The 17,417-nt window shown below is 42.0% G+C and overlaps 3 protein-coding genes across 6 annotated transcripts; 1 reads left to right on the plus strand and 2 right to left on the minus strand.

Moving 5' to 3' along the window:
- Positions 1-957: 957 nt before the first annotated feature.
- LOC144060138 (trace amine-associated receptor 13c-like) lies at positions 958-4,066 on the plus strand. The gene is made up of 3 exons (XM_077579358.1): positions 958-2,229; positions 2,376-2,408; positions 2,816-4,066. Exons 1-3 carry the CDS (start codon positions 2,057-2,059, stop codon positions 3,621-3,623), a joined length of 1,014 nt encoding a protein of 337 aa, XP_077435484.1. The 5' UTR covers positions 958-2,056; the 3' UTR covers positions 3,624-4,066.
- A 623-nt stretch (positions 4,067-4,689) lies between these two features.
- dok2 (docking protein 2) lies at positions 4,690-12,471 on the minus strand. Of its 3 annotated transcripts, XM_077579352.1 has the most exons (8): positions 12,308-12,435; positions 11,135-11,263; positions 10,419-10,589; positions 9,500-9,602; positions 6,122-6,291; positions 5,805-6,038; positions 5,125-5,717; positions 4,690-4,995 (listed from the first exon to the last, which is right to left on the minus strand). In XM_077579352.1, exons 1-7 carry the CDS (start codon positions 12,365-12,367, stop codon positions 5,160-5,162), a joined length of 1,425 nt encoding a protein of 474 aa, XP_077435478.1. In that variant the 5' UTR covers positions 12,368-12,435; the 3' UTR covers positions 4,690-4,995; positions 5,125-5,159. The 3 variants fall into 3 exon arrangements, with proteins under 3 accessions (XP_077435478.1, XP_077435479.1, XP_077435477.1); XM_077579353.1 differs by having other exon boundaries at positions 4,690-5,717; positions 12,374-12,471; XM_077579351.1 differs by having other exon boundaries at positions 4,690-5,717.
- Positions 12,387-15,472, minus strand: LOC144060137 (kazal-type serine protease inhibitor domain-containing protein 1-like). 2 transcript variants are annotated; one of them, XM_077579357.1, is made up of 4 exons: positions 14,967-15,472; positions 14,487-14,692; positions 13,766-13,913; positions 12,387-12,560 (listed from the first exon to the last, which is right to left on the minus strand). In XM_077579357.1, exons 1-4 carry the CDS (start codon positions 15,466-15,468, stop codon positions 12,532-12,534), a joined length of 885 nt encoding a protein of 294 aa, XP_077435483.1. In that variant the 5' UTR covers positions 15,469-15,472; the 3' UTR covers positions 12,387-12,531. The 2 variants fall into 2 exon arrangements, with proteins under 2 accessions (XP_077435483.1, XP_077435481.1); XM_077579355.1 differs by lacking the exon at positions 12,387-12,560 and adding an exon at positions 12,647-12,986.
- Between the last annotated feature and the right edge of the window lie 1,945 nt (positions 15,473-17,417).

Genomic DNA, 17,417 nt, shown 5'->3' on the forward strand with positions numbered 1-17,417 from the left:
GGGCTAGCAAGATTAGTCAACTAGTCATGGCTATGTTGATGACCAAATCCAATGAGGGCTAATTTAACTCATTCACTCGCAGCCATTTTCACTGAAGCAACCCCCTTCACTCCCGGCTGTTTTACTGGATTTTGAATGATTTTTGCAAGGCCCACAGAATATTGTGTTCTATTGCTATAAAAACATGGAAACCAAAGGAAAGATAAGAGTCTCTTCTTTCATCATTTTTTATCTGTTTCCGTTATGCAGCAATTAGCATTAAAATAAAGCTAAGTTTCATCATTATTCAACAATCTATTTAGAACTGTGAGTAAATGAGCTTTTGTGCAACATGGCCCTAGTTTAGCTCTTTTGCTTGGCTCCCACCTGCTGGCCGTTTATGTAATAACTACCATTTCTTCAGCCGTTCTTTGCAGTTGAGAGGCTGCATCAAAGCCTTCTGTACGCACTAGCTTCAAAAAATATTTTTTTAGATGTATAAATACGTCTTTGGGACACTTGAAACATTTAAAGTAAAACGTATTTATATGTTTTTCAGAGCAAATTAGTTAATAGTCAACGATTTTGATGAGGGGGGGTTCTCTGCCTCGTCACCCACTGCTCTTTTAGTGGTAATCCGAGGCATCCATGTTGTAAAAACGAGAAGCACTGTGGGTAATGCAATGTCATGGCTAACCGGTGTCAACAACAAGTTGGGGCACATTTCACCAAAAGTACTTATGCTACATTCGAGGAAGGTGAGAAGTCTGAAAGATGGCTGATTTTGATAGATTGTTTGTTGTTCTTCGCAATGCAGTTATTCCAAATCACATTGTGTTAAGCGATCCTAAGTCAAATAGCTAAATTAAAGTAACAATAAAAAAAAATACCTGTTAAAAATCTTGTAAATGATGTTTTGCCATTCACGGTCTGTCTCTATGACTGTTACCAGGTGCCAGGTACCATCCTTATTTGAAGGTATCGGTACTCGTGATGGTAGCTAATACCAGTATCGGCTGCCCTTTTGTGGCCATTTTACAATCAGGAACTAGAAATTAGAATTTAGAGGAATAGAAAATTGCCATTCATTTCAAATACTTTTTTAATAGGAAAAATACTATATTGGAATATATAAGTCTTTCTTTAGAATTAAATGTCATTTTGGGGGGAATTTTATGTAGTAGTGGTATCGGTATTTGCTATCGGTATTGGTGAGTACTCAAGAGTTGAGTATCAGTCTAAAAAAAAAGAAGTGGTATCGAACATCCCTAGAGTATGTTTGATCTGACATTTTTTTTTTCCTGATGAAAGAAGAGACTAATATTTATTTTGGTAGGTTACATGTTTGTATAGCATTAGAACACAATATTCTGTGGGCCTTGCAAAATCAGCCAAAATTCAGCGAAGGGGATTGCTTCAGTGAAAATAGCTGGGAGTGAATGAGTTAAAAAAAAGTCTTAGTCAATAGACAACTTTGTTTTAAAAATGTAACAAAAAGTTCTGTGCTCTCCCAGGGGCAGTAGCATGTCTTCAAAAGTTAAATACAAACTTAAGTAAATAGCTCCCTATTGTTTTCTACAGTAAATCAAGTTTTCCAAAATTTCTCTCTGGAGTATTAAAATATACTTATCTTAGTTTTAATTTCAAAACAAAAACAGAAAGTGCAGCATCTCTGAGAATTTAAATAATTAGTTCCCTGAAGTTAACACTTTTTCAAATTGATCTATTATCGGCTGTTTGATTCTTCAAAATGGCCGATGCTATTCATCAAAATGCTGAATATCGGCGGCGATAATCGGCCCAGCCAATAATCTGTATATCCCTAGTATTGTTTTTTCATTTCAAGCTCGCTGATTGATGAGCAGCCGAACAATCCTGATTGTGTAAAGCCTAGTGAAAAATATGGGATAAACGTAAGATGAGGTAAAGAGGGCGGGTGTTTATCCATCAATCAAGTAACGAAATGCCACCACGTGAGCTTCGTGAAGTAATTAAAACCAACATGCCGACTTGAAACTAGTCCAGAGAGTGTTGAGTGGCTCCACCTCCTCATTCCTTCCTCTTGTTTCCATCGGCGATGGAGAACAGTGAGTTATCCGAACTCTGCTACCCGCAGTTGAACGCCTCGTGCAGGACGCCCAAGCAGCCCCACGGCCACGCCATGGTGATCTACATGCTGCTGTCCTCCATCTCGCTTTTCACCGTGGCGCTCAACCTGCTGGTCATTTTCGCCATCTCCTACTTCAGGCACGCTTCATTGGTTGATTGTTGGCATTGGACATTAGAGCAGGGGTGGCCAAGTTCGGTCTTCGAGAGCCACTATCCAGCCTGTTTTCCATGTCTTCCTCCTTCAGCGCAGCTGATTCTAATGATCAGCTCATCAGCAAGCTTTGCAGAAGCCTGACAACGACCCTGATCATGAATCAGGTGTGTTAGTGGCGAGAAACATGGAAAACAGGCTGGATAGAGGCTCTCGAGGACCGAACTTGGCCACCCCTGCATTAGAGGATTAGGGCCAGTGAAGAGAGAAAAAAAAAGTTGTCAGAATTCTGACTTTAAAAAGAGAATTCTGACTTTAATTTCAGAATTATGATTTTAAAGTGACAACTCTGACTTTGATCTCAGAATTCTGACTTAAGTGAGAATTATGACTTTAAAAAGTCAGAATTCTCACTTTAATCTCAGAATTATGACTTTAAAGTGATTTAAAATCTGAATTCTGAGATTAAAGTGAGAATTCAGATTTTAGTGAGACAACCTTTTTCTTTTTCTCTCTTCACTGGCCCTAATCCTCTTCCGTAACGCCGTCCTCATGATGTTGCTGTGTTCTCTCCAGACAGCTGCACACACCCACCAACCTGCTCCTGCTGTCTATGTCCGTCTCCGACCTCCTGGTGGGCCTCCTGCTCATGCCCGTGGAGATCATCTACATCGAGGCATGCTGGCATCTGGGCGACTTGGCGTGCACGCTGTACTACGTGGCCGACTACGTCATCACGTCGGCCTCCGTGGCCAACATAGTGCTCATCTCGGCCGACCGCTTTGTGGCCATCAGCGAGCCGCTCTACTACCTGAGCCAGGTCACCAACAGGAGGGCGTGGGTCGCCGTGGGCCTCTGCTGGTTCTGCTCTTTCATCTACCGCCTCTTGCTGCTCCATGACCACCTGGGCGAGCCGAGCAGGTCCATCTCCTGCCTGGGGGAGTGCGTCGTTATCATTGGCAACGTGGCGGGCACGGTGGACCTGGTGTTCACCTTCATCTTGCCCGTCGTTGCCATCCTCATGCTCTACTTGAGGGTGTTTGTCATCGCCGTCAGCCAGGCGCGCGGAATTCACTCCCGCATGGGTGCCGTCCATGCCCTGCGTCTGGTGAAAAGGAGCGAGCTGAAGGCGGCCAGGACTTTGGGCATCGTGGTGGTGGTCTTCCTGATTAGTTTTATTCCCTATTACTCACCCACCATGGCGGGCAAGGACACGTCGGTGAGCGCCACCTCAGTCGCTTTTGAAATCTGGCTGACTCACATTAACTCTTGCCTAAACCCCATCGTCTACGCGCTCTTCTACCCGTGGTTCCGCAAGAGCATCAAACTCATCGTCACACTGCAGATCCTCAAGCCAGGCTCCAGGGATGCCAAAATACTCTAGGGCTCCTTTTCAAAGAGTTCTACATATTTATTTGTGTATTAATCATTACAGAACGATTAAAAAAAAAGGAGTTTACTGTATGCACATGTGTAATCTCAGCATTCATTTAAATTAGTGTCTTGAGATGACATCTGTTGTAAATTGGCACTATGACATTTTTAAAGTGACATGTTGATTATTGTTAAAATTTTAAGAGAATTAGCCCTAATTTCGTATTTATTCCACAACTGTTTGGCTTGTTAATCATTTATTTATCCATGGTGAGATTCATAAAATTGTCTGAATCTCAATCAGTACTCAATATCTTTCTTTTTTCACCAGCATGTATAATCAAATTGTTGTTGTTTTTTATTCTACAGCATAATTTATATTTATCGTAATCATTTATAAATTAATATAATGTTTTTGTTTTGTTTTTTGCTGTCGGGACATTTGTTTGATGAATAATTCTGGTCACCAAAGGCATAGTTCATTTGACAAAGTGAGTTTTAATTACTTTAATTCATGCTTATGTTAAAATAATTATTTTGTGTATTCATCATTGACGCCTTCTATCATTACGCTGACACGTTCATGAAGCTGCGTGTAAGCTCTCATGCTGGACTGAAAATAAAATATTGGCCACCAGGTGGTAGAATTGCTCATTTTAAAATACTGTAGGTTTGTGTAATACATTATTATTTAAGAAAAACATTGGCTCCGAGTTACAACAAACCGATGCCTATTGATTTGACTGTCATTATAATAATACAACAAAAATATAATTTGATGCCAAAAGAAAAACAAAACATACTGCTTCCTTGTGCGGCGTTTGGTTCCTTCCAAACCAAACTTACTCCAAAGAAGACCAGTAAGAAATGTTTATTGATCTGACTGTACGGCGTGTTTGTTCGGGTCTTGAGAAGGACACTGCAGTACACACCAACCCAGTTTAGATCAGGGATGGAGGAACATTAACGATGGAGCTGGCATCCACCCCGAGCGTGTATGGATTAAACTGCCCCCTGGTGGCAAATGTTCACACATGAGCAGAATAATTGAGGATAAAATCATGATACATAAACTGTTTAATTTGTTACATTATATTTATTTTTGCAATGACTATATGTTTTTAGGAAGTACAATAGTGTAGAGCAGGCGTTTCAAACTTGCGGCACGGGGGCCATTTGGCAGGATGATATTTTGCTGCCTCCTTCTTGACATCATTTTAGTGCGGCCCCCAGCTTTTTTACTGTGTCGTGGGTTGGTGAAAGATTCTGGTTTTGTAACTGTGGGTGGTAGCTGGTGTCTGGTTGGTGCTGGATTTCACTTTTCTTCCTTTCCTTTGATCCTTCCTCTGGTCTCCTGACAACTTCACGACTCTGGCAGGACTCTGAAGTATACGGTGGGTAAAATGAAGGATTTGGGATTTTTAACAGGTTTCAGGTGAGTTAAAGAGCACAAACTCAAAAAATATATATTTGGGGGATTTATGAGCGTGTTAACTTGTAAGTCAATGTACCGCTATATGTATAGTGCTCGGCCCCCATGCTTCGGTCAGACGATGTCGTTGTCACTGTCGTCATGGTGACATGCAGCCGTCACATTGTTGTACAACTTGTGGTCTTCTTCCAACATTTCCTGCACTGTGACAGGAAGTGCCCTGTGGCCCCGTTTGGGGGTGGCGTATAAGTGACTGCGAGGATCTGCGGGGGTGGCCATGACCCTCCAGGCGTCTCCTTTCAGCTCCTCGGGAAAGTCGTATTCGGAGGGCGGGGCTCGCAGGGGTCGTGGGTCTTCAACTTGGGGCTCGTTGTAAATGTGATCCACTTTCCCATAGAGCGGTGCGGGGGCGCGGCACTCCGGGGCCTCGTCGCAAAGGCGGGTTGGGTTCAGTGTCACCTCTGAGTACTCGCCGTCCTGCTGACGGTGGGGCGCCGTGCACGGCAGCGTGCCAGGTGGCGTGTGCGGCGCGAGAAAGGACACTTGTGAGTATGTGGAGTCCACGGACGCCTCGGAGGTGCGGAGACACCTTTTTCCAGAGGCCACGCCTACGCCGTCATCCAACATCAACCCGCCGACCCCTGCCACCGTCTGCGCCAAGGCCTCGCCCACCTGAAACACCAATCAGCGGCAAACCTCAACATCATGTCATGTGATGATGTCATAATGTTGTGCCATCACATTATGACGTGTACTGACCCAAGAAGCCGAGGACGGCCAGTCGTGGATGTTCGGCGTGGGCGGTAATGGCGGCAGGTTGACCTTCCGGGAAGTTTCACGCTTCATGGGTGCGCCTCCAGACGTCTGAAGGGCACGCTGAATGCTAATGGCCGCTTCCACTGCCTGGAACAAGGTGTGACCTTCTTTGGTGTCAAACTCAAAATTGCCGTCGCCAGATGCACAGCGACGACCTGCCTCGACTGAGAAACAGCTCTAAAAGACACACACACACACACACACAAATGTGATACATCACTACTGTGTGCGTGATTGTCGTGTGTGTTTATGTGTGTAACCTTGTCCCGCCCAAAGCGGCGAAGGAATCTGTATGGCCAGGACATCAGTGTAACGCCTTGGCTGTCCAGCAGGTGGAGCGCATCCACGCTTGCTCTTAGGATGCAGTCTCCCTTTAAACCACAACGTTCAGATGACGCAGTACTACGCACATGCACCTGGAAGTCATGCCCTGCAAACATACATGCACACGCACACACAAGCATGAATACATGAGCACACACCATGTTAGTGTATGTCAGGGGTCTGCAACCTGCAGCTCTTTGGTCAACTCTTCTGTGGCTCAGAAATTATTATTTTTTTATTAATTTATTTTTAGGTTAAATATTCTCTAAATTAATGAATGACTTAGATTAAACAAAGAAAAATTAAATATTAAAAAAGTCCAAATTTTTAAGTTGTCAGAAAAAGAGACGAAAGGTAGGTTCAAAAAAAGTTTTTAAAGGTCCTATAGTATGAAAATGCACTTTAGTGGGGGTTTCTATCAACAATATGCATCCCCGGCCTGTCTACAATCAAACTAGGCATGAAAAAAGTCCGTCTGCGACTTCTTTAGCTTTCTCCTCCATTTTAAAATGTGTGCTTCAAACGGACAGATTAAACTTCCGTGATTTAGTGACATCAAAAAGACACGGAAGTGCACTCGACCCAGCCCCCTTGGGTTAGTGGCACCGCCTCTGGTAAAGGTTTGTCACGCCCACTGAAATTCGAGAAGCTGGCTGCTCCTTTCTTTTTCTCTCCCTGCTCGCAAGTGCTCCGTGGAAAGGGGAAACATTGATCAGGAGAAAGTGGTCCTTCGTCCCAAGTCTTTGGGAATACAGTGGATAAATTTTATTTTTGAAGGACGTGTGCTGACATCATTTCTCAAAGGACTGTTTTGTTAGTGAAAGCCTGTTCAGAGCTGGATTTGCAACAAGTTTAATTATAATGGATCGGTCCATTTTTAGTGCCTAAGTGGGAGCTACATTTGTCGTGTGGAGGTTGTTTGGTTACAAGAGGTCAGATATGATAAAGCAGACGGTGGTTGGATAATATGAAGCGGTTGCGTATTGTTTTGTCAAGATACAATCTGCGGTGGTTAATTTGCCGTGACTGGCAACTCGCCACCTAGTTGACATGACTTTGTGATGCTAACCGGCCGCTAAGTGGTCTCGGCGAGACGGCTTGCACGTTGTGACTGCGCAGTGGCCTAAATGTGCACATTGTGTGTTATTCATAACTGCTTGTAAATGTCTACAAGCATTCACGGCAAATCGGAGACATTCACGGCAAAATAAGGTTTGCGGGAGATTTGCCGGTTCCGGCAAAATAACCATTGCCTAAACAATCACAAACTAACGCTACAACATAGTCTCTGTAGTAACGTTATGCCACTTTTCCACATCTTAAAATAGTTCTCAAATGTGTGAAAGACATGTCTGTATTTTTCTTTTCTTTTACTCCCATGGTCAGTCGTTTCCATCAACAACATCAACACATGGCTACCATGACCGAAATCACTGCCCTTTCGAGGGAGAAGGGTATGGCCCAGGCGTGGCCTGATGCAGCTATTTACATAAAAGGGACACACCCCTTAAACAGGCTGTTTTGAACAGAGCGTTTTTTGGCTGATTTAGGGACAACAAAAATATTAAATCCAAAGTCAATTTTGACGAATGCATGTCACAGACATGTCTTTTACACATTTGAGAACTATTTTAGTATGTTAAAAAGTTGAATAATATGAGACCTTTAAAATTACCTAAAAATGTCCAAAAAGGAAGAGGAAAAGCAGAAAATTTGAATTGAATAAAAAAAGAAGCAGAAAAAAAAAACGTTCAAAAAGTAACCATAAAATGTCCAAAAACAAGAAAAAAAAAAAAAGAGGAAAGGCAGAAAATTACCATAAAATGTACACAAAATTGTCAAAAAGGTCAGAAAAATTTTTTTTAAGGCAGAAAAGAACATGTTTAAAAAGTATAAAATGTAACTATAAAATGTCCAAAAACAAAAGACGAAATCTTGAAAATTACCAAAAATGGCCACAAATTGCCCAAAAATTAAATAAAAATAGTAAATAATAAGTAAATAAATAAATATAAAATTGATTTAAGAAAAGGCAGGAAAGAAAATGTAACAACAAGTAACCATAAAATGTCCCAAAACAAAAGGAGAATTCCCCAAAATTACTATAAAATGTCCACAAAATTGCCAAATAAATCAGAAAATTTATAAAAAAAAAAGTTTAAAAAACATAAAATGTCAAAAAAAAAACAATAGAAAAAATCCCCAAAATTGCCATAAAATGTCCACACAATTGCCCAAAAGTCAGGAAGCTTATTTTTTAAAAGGCAGAAGAGAAAATGTTTGAAAAGTAACTATAAAATGTCCAAAAGCAAAAGAACATTACCATACAAGGGCCCCAAAATTGGCTCTTTTTTTTTTTATTCAGAAAATTGATTTAAGAAAAGGCAGGAAAGAAAATGTTCAAAAAGTATCCATAAAAGGTCCAAAAACAAAAGAATAAATCCACAAAATTACCATAAAATGTCCATAATATTGCCAAAAATGTAGGAAATTTTACATAAAAGCAGAAAAAGTCTAAAAAAGTATGAAAAATTGCACCAAAAATAAATTAATTTAATTTAATTTTTAAAATCCCCAAACGGGAAGATGAAAGTATTGGATGCTCCACATTTTTCTGTTATGGGCAAACTCTAATTAGCTTTTGAACCCTCAGTACTTTACACTAACACAAACACACTGTTTCCTTCATCACAATGTTCAAATGTTTTGCAGCTCCAGATATATATTTTTGTTATTTCTTTGACATAAAATAGTTCTTTTGACAATATGGTGTATGTCAATGAGCTGCCGACTTTAAATTGTACAGCGATCGACTTCCTGTCTGAGTTGCTCATTTCCTGTGTGATCTATTTTGAGTAAAGGTTCACAAAGTTAGAGGCAACCACGGACATCTAAAAATAACCAGGACACGTAATTCTGCCTACTCGCAATAGCGAGAACTAGTTGCCGGCGACCGTTTTGTGTTGCCACTCGCTAAGTGCACTTAACTCGAACACATTGATTTCTCTGTGGCATTGTCATACTATGTCCTGTGAGTGGCGTACGGTTGTATCAACACATCTGGGAGAAAATCTACATGTACATTTCATCAGTAAGAATCTTTCTTTTATGCATGTTTTTTACACATTTCTTCAATTTATACATAGTCCAATGTATATTATGCTTGTTTTAATATTTTGTCCACATTTGTCTTCAGCCAGAACAAAAGTTGGCTTAACTGTCAGGAAAACTAATTTCCTGTTGCATGCTTTGAGGCTCAATGTAGCTCTCTTGCTCTCACTCACTCACTCACTCACTCACTCACACACACTTACAGTTAGTACCAGTCTTGGTGGTGGTGCTGTACAAAGCGTTGTCCTCCATCCCTTCATGCTCTTTTCCTTGTTCTCTGCTTTTGCTAGGCTCCTCCCAGCTCACCTGCACGCAGACAATCACAATCACAACAATAAAAACAATGCTAATAATAACAATGAGCATATGGTTAACTATAACTACAGAATGTATTTTGAGCATATATGCACACACATACACTTTATAAGGCGGGACCTGGCCTGGTAAGAGAGGTGAAAATCAGCCAATCAAAGTGTGGAATTGGCTCAGGTCAGCTCAGACTAGCTAGTTTTAGCATGTTACGTTAGCATGTTTCTTTTGAGTGTTTGCTCAATAAAGCCTTTTTTTTTTTTGAAGCATTCACTCATTTCTGACTCTCAAATCACAAAATAAATACACGATTATTTATAGTAGACTATGGAGATGACTGAAACAATCTCAGTCACGGGTGGGTGGGGGATGCAAGATTTTCAAAATTTATGCTAATCAATCCCTGGCAGGAGCCCGTTCATATTTCTTCATGCCCCATTATCAGCTATTGTCTTTTGTGGGGAGGGGGGCTGTGGATGCTCATCATCTAACCCAAACCCTGCCCGTGGCCCCTGCCCCATCGGCCCTACCCTATCTACACCCCTGCCAGCCAGTTATTACATTTAGGTGGCAAATACAGTACTTTGAATATTTATTTTTCCTTAATTAATGAAATAATTAAAAAAAATGCTATTTGGGTTACCTTAGTCTGATATTTACATTTTCTTGATCATCTTAAAGTGGGGAAATAATAATCTGAGAAGAGAGCTGGGCTCAAAATACATCTAACTGATTATTTGAGTTATTCATGGCAGCCCTCATTTTAACGGGATGCTTATCCTGGTAAACGTGGAATTGCGGTCATGTGCGTACAGGAAAGGCGAGCTGGCACAGCGTTGTGGTCCAGTCGCTGACGTGGTCAGCACGGGCCGCCAGCACCAAAACCTTGTCGACAGTCTCCAGCAGGAAGGGGGCGGAGTCAGCGGGACACGTCTCCACGTGGATGTCGGTGCTCACACGGACCAGGTCGGACAGACGGATCACCTGAGGGGCGGACGATGGCCGCAGTGATGATGTCATTAACTTATTCAAACCCCAAAAACTTTTTTTAATACTTTGTCCTTCACTCCCAAAAACGTTTTTTTATGTTATTTTTTATGCAAGAGCATACAGTAGGCTTTGATACAGCTTCTGACATGAAGAGGTTGCTTAAAGCAATGGTAGTTATTACAAAAAACGGTCAGCAGGTGGCAGCAGAGTATAATAGATCAACCAGGGCCATGATGCAAAAAAGCTCTTTTCCCCAGTGTTTTCAACAGGTTTGTGAATATTGATTAAACTTAGCTATATTTTAATGCTAATTGCTGCAAAACGGAAACATATACAAGTTTTCTTCCTGATGAAAGAAGAGACTCTCATATTTATTTTGGTAGGTTTTTATAGCAATTGAACAGAATATTCTATGGGCCTTGCAAAATCAATCAAAATCCAGTAAAACAGCCGGGAGCGAAGGGGGTTCCTTCAGTGAAAATGGCTGGGAGTGAATGAGTTAAAGAGGGACACGTCACCGTGACAAGAGACAGACGAACCTTAGTGTGTTTGCGCCCACTCCGTTGCTTCTTCTCACCGCTGCCGCCATCTTTGATTTCCCACAATTCCAGACGGGAGATGGATGAAGAACTTTCCCGAAACAGCACGCACCACATGCTCTTCCACTTCTGCACACACGCATAAGCGTCAACATTTCTTTGTGATGTAAACTGTTACCCTGACCGAAAGAAGAGCAGGGGACCTAGAATTGAACCCTGTGGAATCCCATAAAAATAGAGCGGGACTCAGAAATAGCAAGGCTAACATACAGTACATAGTTGTATCTGCCAGACATTAGCTCAACTAGGCAGGGGCCAAGCCCGAAATCAACAAAATATACTTTTTGGATTCAAAAGGAAGAAAGGATTTGATCTGGAAATACAAATTCAGGTTCAACCTTTTGACCAACTGATAGTATGATGAGTGAACGAGACACAAAGTAATGAAACAAAAAAACAACATGTGACTCGTCACTAGTCAACATCAGGGCACTTATCGACAAATGCGTCATCTCATTCCCACTCAAGCCAATGGCTAGCATGTTGGTCTTCAATTAAAGGGATATTTGACTCATTGAGCTATTTTCAGCAGTAAAAAGTTGATATTTTGTCCAGAATGAATTTAATAACTTCATTATTTTTAATGCACAATTAATAGGCTACCTTTAAAAACAATTTTTTCCACTTGCTGTAACTGAAGATGACGTCACCTGAGCTGAGGAAGTTGATAACAACTAATCATGGCTCACCTGTGTTCTGGGTTTGGTCAGCAAACTGAGCCATGATTGGTCATTATCTACTTCCTCAGCACAGGTAATGTCATCTTCAGTCAACAGCAAGTAGAAAATTTTGTTTTTAAAAGGTATTGTACATGAAAAATAATGAAGCTATCATATTGATTCTGGACAAAATACTAACTTTTTACTGCTGAAAACGGCTTAATGAGTCAAGTATCCCTTTAAGCCAACATGCTAGCAAGTGGAACTACGCACAGGAAGGTCACAGTTGGGTTTCGAACCCAGAACCTCAGATCTGGGAAGACAACGTGCAAACCGCAAAGATACTGTTGCTGCTGCAAACAATTTTTTTGTTGTAAATGATTGTCAATAAGAATTGTAAGATTTGTTGTTTATGTTTCCTTGTTAGCATTAGCTTTGAGTTAGCATGTATTACCTTTCCAAACCTTTGGTGCTGAAGGTAAACATTTCCTTCTTTCTTTACGTCCTCGTCCATACTCACGCGTCGCCCTCGTCGTCGTCTTAATCCACTTCAACGTCTTGTGTGTCTTCTGTGTTTGTTGCGCGTCTTTTTGTGCTGAAGTTTGTGGCTTCAACTTCCTCTTCTTATGTCCTCACTATCACTTCTTCTTCTCTTCTACATTATCAGCTTGACAGACGTCATTGCGGCAACTTCCTGTTGTATGCTTCTTAAAACACACACACACAACATACGTCGTACACAAGCTGAACTTCTTGTTTGTGTTTAAAGCAACAAGACACCGCTCTGTTTGACTTCAGTCTGTAATAAATGTTTTATTCTCAATTTGTTTCATTATGTTTTGTGTCACTGGGATTGTTTGACACAGAAACTCAGCAACTTCACAATCATGTTGTTGTTTAATAAAAAAACAAATCAGGATACTTGTTAAGATCATCTATACTTGTATTTCTACAGCATGTCTCTCTCTATGTAAACTATTCTAGCTTTATATAATAAAAAAAAAAGCTAATGGTGGGCCAGAGGAAAAGATTTCATCATCATCGTCATCAATAGAGGTCATGGTCGTAGTCCAGGGCGTCACTCAGCTGTTTCATGACAGACACGTGATTGGCCAAGTAGGATGACAGCTCCTCTGAAGGACAAACACATGACCAACCAGGAGATTGTGTGACCATTAAGAGATTATATTGCGCAACCTATCAGAATAAATTGTTGAATCAAGCAGAACAAGTTTAATCGTGTGCCCAATCACAAGTAGGGCATGGAATCAAGCGACCAATTAGAAGAGAGAGTGTCATTGAGTATTATTCAGAAAAGTGTTATTTGGCCAACCAGGAGGGCATGTCAATCAAGCAGCCAATTGGAATAAAACAAATCATGTGACCAGAGAGCATTTTATGAGAAGAGATCATCTAATCAAGCAACCAATCAGAAAAAAAGTTTTTAACCCATAATGCGCTCAATAAGTGAGCATCGAATTAAACGACCAATCAGAAAAATGAATTTAATCATGCGACCAATCAGAAGTCAGCATCGACTCACGCGTGCAATCAGAAGAGAACACTGAATAGCATCCAACCAGGAGAGCATTTTATTAGCCGACCAATCAAAAGACAGCGTGTTATCAGAAAAAAATATCTAATCGAGCAGTCAATAAGATGAGAGCGTTCAGTCATGCGTCCAATAAGAAGTGAGCATCGACTCAAGCATCCAATCAGAAGAGAACCTTTCATTAGGCGATCACTCAGAAGAAAACGTCATGTGACCAACTCGAGTGCATTTCATTAGATGACCAATCAGAAGTGAGGATCGACATAAGTGTCCAATCAGAAGAGTGAGTTTTCAAAGGAACTTTCAGAATACAGAACTGAAATACTGAATGACGCAACCGATTGTCATAAGATGCCTCACCTGGTGGCAGGACCCCCAGTGCAGCCGAGGCAGAGGCAGAACCAAGGCGGTTGCGGGCGATGCAGTAATAGGTTCCTGAGTCCTGAGGTTCCGCCCCTTCAATCTGCAACCAACTGGAGAGCTCGAACTGCAGAGGACCGCCGCGACTCTGGAGACGCACATGAAGGAAGGCTAGCAACACGTTCGTTCCTCGCTTTCATGCCAAATGCCAAGTTAAAATAACAGTTCTTTCTTGCTTTATGCTACGCTAGGCTAACGTTTCAGTCATTTCTCTGGTCTTTATGCTACATGAGGCTAACGTTTCAGTCATTTTTCTGATTAATTCTATTCTGTAATAAGCTAATGTTTCAGTAAAGGTTTTTATGGTACACTAGGCCAGTGGTTCTCAACCCTGGTCTCAAGTACCCCTGTCCCGCCTGTTTTCCATGTCTCCCACAAGCAACACACGATCAGCTAACCAGAAAGTTCTGCATGAAGCCTGATAACGATCTTCAGCTGTGTTGGTTGGGGAGAAATGGAAAACAAGCCGAATAGGGGTACTCGAGGACCAGGGCTGAGAACCAGTGCACTAGGCTAACATTTCAGTCATTTTTTCTGGTCTTTATACAGTACTATGCTTGCCAGGCTAACATCTCAATAATTTTTCAGTTTTTTCTGACTAGCACTTCACTGTTTGGTTTCATTTAGTTCTGTTTTGTAGGGTCATGCGCACGTGTGTCACCTGCACAGAGATGTGTGGGTCATCTCCGGGCAGGACGATATCGTTGTGGTCGTCTCCTGCATCATCATCCGGTTTGTCACCTCCGCTTCGTTTGTCCTTGCGCCATTCCACCGCCGCCATCGGGAAGGCGAATACCTCGCACAAGAAAATAAGATGGCTGCCACTCCCGTTCACTTGGTTTTTAGGGCCCACTTTGATCACCGGAACTGGCGAGAGAGGGGATTAGAGGTAAGTGTGTGTGTTATTGTGTGTGTGTTAGATTGCGTGACTTTGTATGGGTAGTGCATGTGTGTTCATCTGGTGCATGTGTGACACATGTGTTTTAGTGTTTGTGTGTGTGTCTGTGAATGCCTCTACAGTGTGTGTGTGTGTGTGTGTGCGTGCGCGCGCGCATGTGTGTATGGTCGATGAGTGTGTTTGTGGTGTTTGCGTGTGCCTGTGAAAGTGTGTGTGTGTATGTGTGTGCACAGTCCTACATACCAGTCTTGCAGGGGCCCCTGCCCCTGGTTTGCAGCTTGGGGTCCGAGAATGCGGCCTCTTTGAAGTGGCACATGTTTGCATACGTCACTCCATCACTTCCACACACCGCCTCGCTCTCCTCGCAAACGCACACTTGCTCTTCCTCCTCCTCCTCCTCCTCCTCGTGGCCCCGTCCCCATCCAGCGGGTCGGGGGTCCGCTTGGCACCGCAGTCCGGCGCCGCAGAGTCCAAAGCGGATGTTGGTTCGTCCCGTGTCGCAGGCTTGCCCCTCCAGGTTGGCGCACTCCATGCAGCAGCCGCAGCGGTCCGCGACCACGCCCGCCCGGCAGCCGAGGGTCACCGGGCACAGGTCGCCTTGGCACGGGCCGCAGCCAGCCGGAGGGGCCGCCGTTTCGGTGACGTCAACGGTGGGCGGCAGGCCGGTGGACTGGTTGTCAAGAGGCATGCACGGACGGGGGTTCGTACAGAGAGCCAGGAACAAAATCACAACCGGCAGAAACATGACCCTCCGACTGTGCCGTTTACCGTGGGGCACAAAAATGGCTTTACGAGACGCAAAATGTCAGAAAATAAACAGTAAAGTTTGTTTTGTTTCTCAAGTTGAAAACAGCTTGAGCCGCTCGCGATGTTTCCAACTGCACGTGTCATTGAGCCACAATAACACACAGTCAGACATTTCCTGTTTGTTCCTTTAAAAGAAAAGTCTAACCGGAAGTGTATTTTGGATTTCTGACACTGTTTTTTCCATCCAACCATTATCTGAACAGCTAATCCGCATCTTTGTTTTGTTTTTTAAAATACAAATAAAGTATAAAAAAACCGACAAATAACAAAATTTATTTTTTTAACTTGTTGCAACTTGCTCAAGTTGTTTTATGGTACACACACACACACACGCACACCCAAAACAGCTGCTGCTCTCATTAAGTCTGCAGACCACCTGGATTAAAAAAAAATAAAAAAAATCATGTTTGCAAGGAACGTGGCCATTCCAGGAGGGTTCTAGGAATCCCGAAGGAACAGCCAGATGCTTTTTCCATTTTCTTCTTCTTTCTCCAAGCTGTTCACAAAAGGAAATAGTGTCGTGCGGGATCATTGTTTTTCTAACGCTCGATCTCGTTCAGGGTTAGTGTGTTCGCAAATAGCTCAAATGTTAGGTTTGCGTGTTTGTGGCACACCGCTGCCTACCGTACTCCGCCTACACGTCACATGATAGGCAAAAAAAAAACTTTTTTCTTTCTTTCTTTGAGATAGACTTTAAATGATCAGGATATTTGGCGACGATCACCAATCTGATCCGAAGATAGTTCAAAGATAGATGTATTTAAAATAACTTATTTACAGCATATATTTGTGTACTGGAGTGTCAAGGAAGGAAAACAAACAAAAACAAGGAGTGTGATTTGAATATGAAATGCTTATTTGTTAACATAGAAGCACAACTTGATTTTTTAGTAACAATGTCGTTGCTTCAAAACTTAAAATTACAACTTCTGTAAATACTTCATTTGGAACCATTTCAAAATTATTTAAAGGAAGAACCAGTGGATATGTACCCTGGCTGCAGTATTAAGTGAAGTGGGACGCTGATGTAGCCTATATATCATATATTAATAATACATTAATACATCTTTCTGTTTCACAATGCTAAATGGTTTACATAACTTCAAACGGTATCATTGTTGATAGTGTAATGGAGTTAATGAAGTTACATTCTCTGAAATTGGTTTTGGGGGGGGGGGGGGGTGTTTGTGTCAATGTTCGTGCTCGGTGGCACTGCAGCTTTGGTTCACTTCAGAGGTGTTGCCAAACCCAGAGATGGCACTGCACTGGAACTAGGGAGGGGTTATAGCCCCGTCATAAACCTGTGTAGGCTGACATATCCCACTGAGCAGCAAAGGTTTGCCAGTTTTTGCAAGAGTAGCCAATGTGGATTTCTCGTCAGGGTTCGGTCAAGGTCGCAACGTTCACTAAACGCATCTTCCAAACGTCTATTTGACAGTTGCCGACCTTTAAACGAACCCTGACGAAAATGCTATCCTCGCAAATTCTCACTGCTCAGTTGGATACGGCTTAGTTTTTGAAAATAATGATCCCTAGTGAGAGAGGACCTGGATCTTATAAGTAAGCTTATATTTTTCTTAATTAGATTTTTGTTTGTTGGCACACGTAATTCTTGCACATTTTTACAAAGCCATGGTATAAAGGTCGTTAAATTTGCGTGCAAACGCAATAGCCTACTATGTCAGTTAAACCAATGGCAGGTAATGCTACAAATCACATGATGTTACTCAGCCAATCGGGCATAAAAAAGAACCAACATTGAGGGCACTAGTAGACATGGCAAAACATGAGATATTGTTGTAGCAATATAAGTTGCAGCTTCCTCATTTGCAGGTAAGTACGTATAAATTATGTTGGAAAATGCTATGCTATTGCTATGTTTTTTGT

Source organism: Vanacampus margaritifer, chromosome 11 (assembly GCF_051991255.1).
Source record: "Vanacampus margaritifer isolate UIUO_Vmar chromosome 11, RoL_Vmar_1.0, whole genome shotgun sequence".
Taxonomy (NCBI): domain Eukaryota; kingdom Metazoa; phylum Chordata; class Actinopteri; order Syngnathiformes; family Syngnathidae; genus Vanacampus; species Vanacampus margaritifer.

Coding starts and splice junctions, on each gene's coding strand:
- LOC144060137 (XM_077579355.1), bottom strand. CDS start 15,468: ATGTTTCTGCCGGTTGTGATTTTGTTCCTGGCTCTCTGTACGAACCCC. Junction 13,914..14,486: donor ACCCACACATCTCTGTGCAG/GTGACACACGTG, acceptor GTGCGTCTCCAG/AGTCGCGGCGGTCCTCTGCA. Junction 12,987..13,765: donor ACTGGGGGTCCTGCCACCAG/GTGAGGCATCTT, acceptor TTTGTCCTTCAG/AGGAGCTGTCATCCTACTTG.
- LOC144060138 (XM_077579358.1), top strand. CDS start 2,057: ATGGAGAACAGTGAGTTATCCGAACTCTGCTACCCGCAGTTGAACGCC. Junction 2,230..2,375: donor GCCATCTCCTACTTCAGGCA/CGCTTCATTGGT, acceptor CAAGCTTTGCAG/AAGCCTGACAACGACCCTGA. Junction 2,409..2,815: donor ACCCTGATCATGAATCAGGT/GTGTTAGTGGCG, acceptor TGTTCTCTCCAG/ACAGCTGCACACACCCACCA.
- dok2 (XM_077579352.1), bottom strand. CDS start 12,367: ATGGACGAGGACGTAAAGAAAGAAGGAAATGTTTACCTTCAGCACCAA. Junction 9,603..10,418: donor TGTGCCAGCTCGCCTTTCCT/GTACGCACATGA, acceptor GTCTGCGTGCAG/GTGAGCTGGGAGGAGCCTAG. Junction 6,292..9,499: donor CACCAAGACTGGTACTAACT/GTAAGTGTGTGT, acceptor GTATGTTTGCAG/GGCATGACTTCCAGGTGCAT.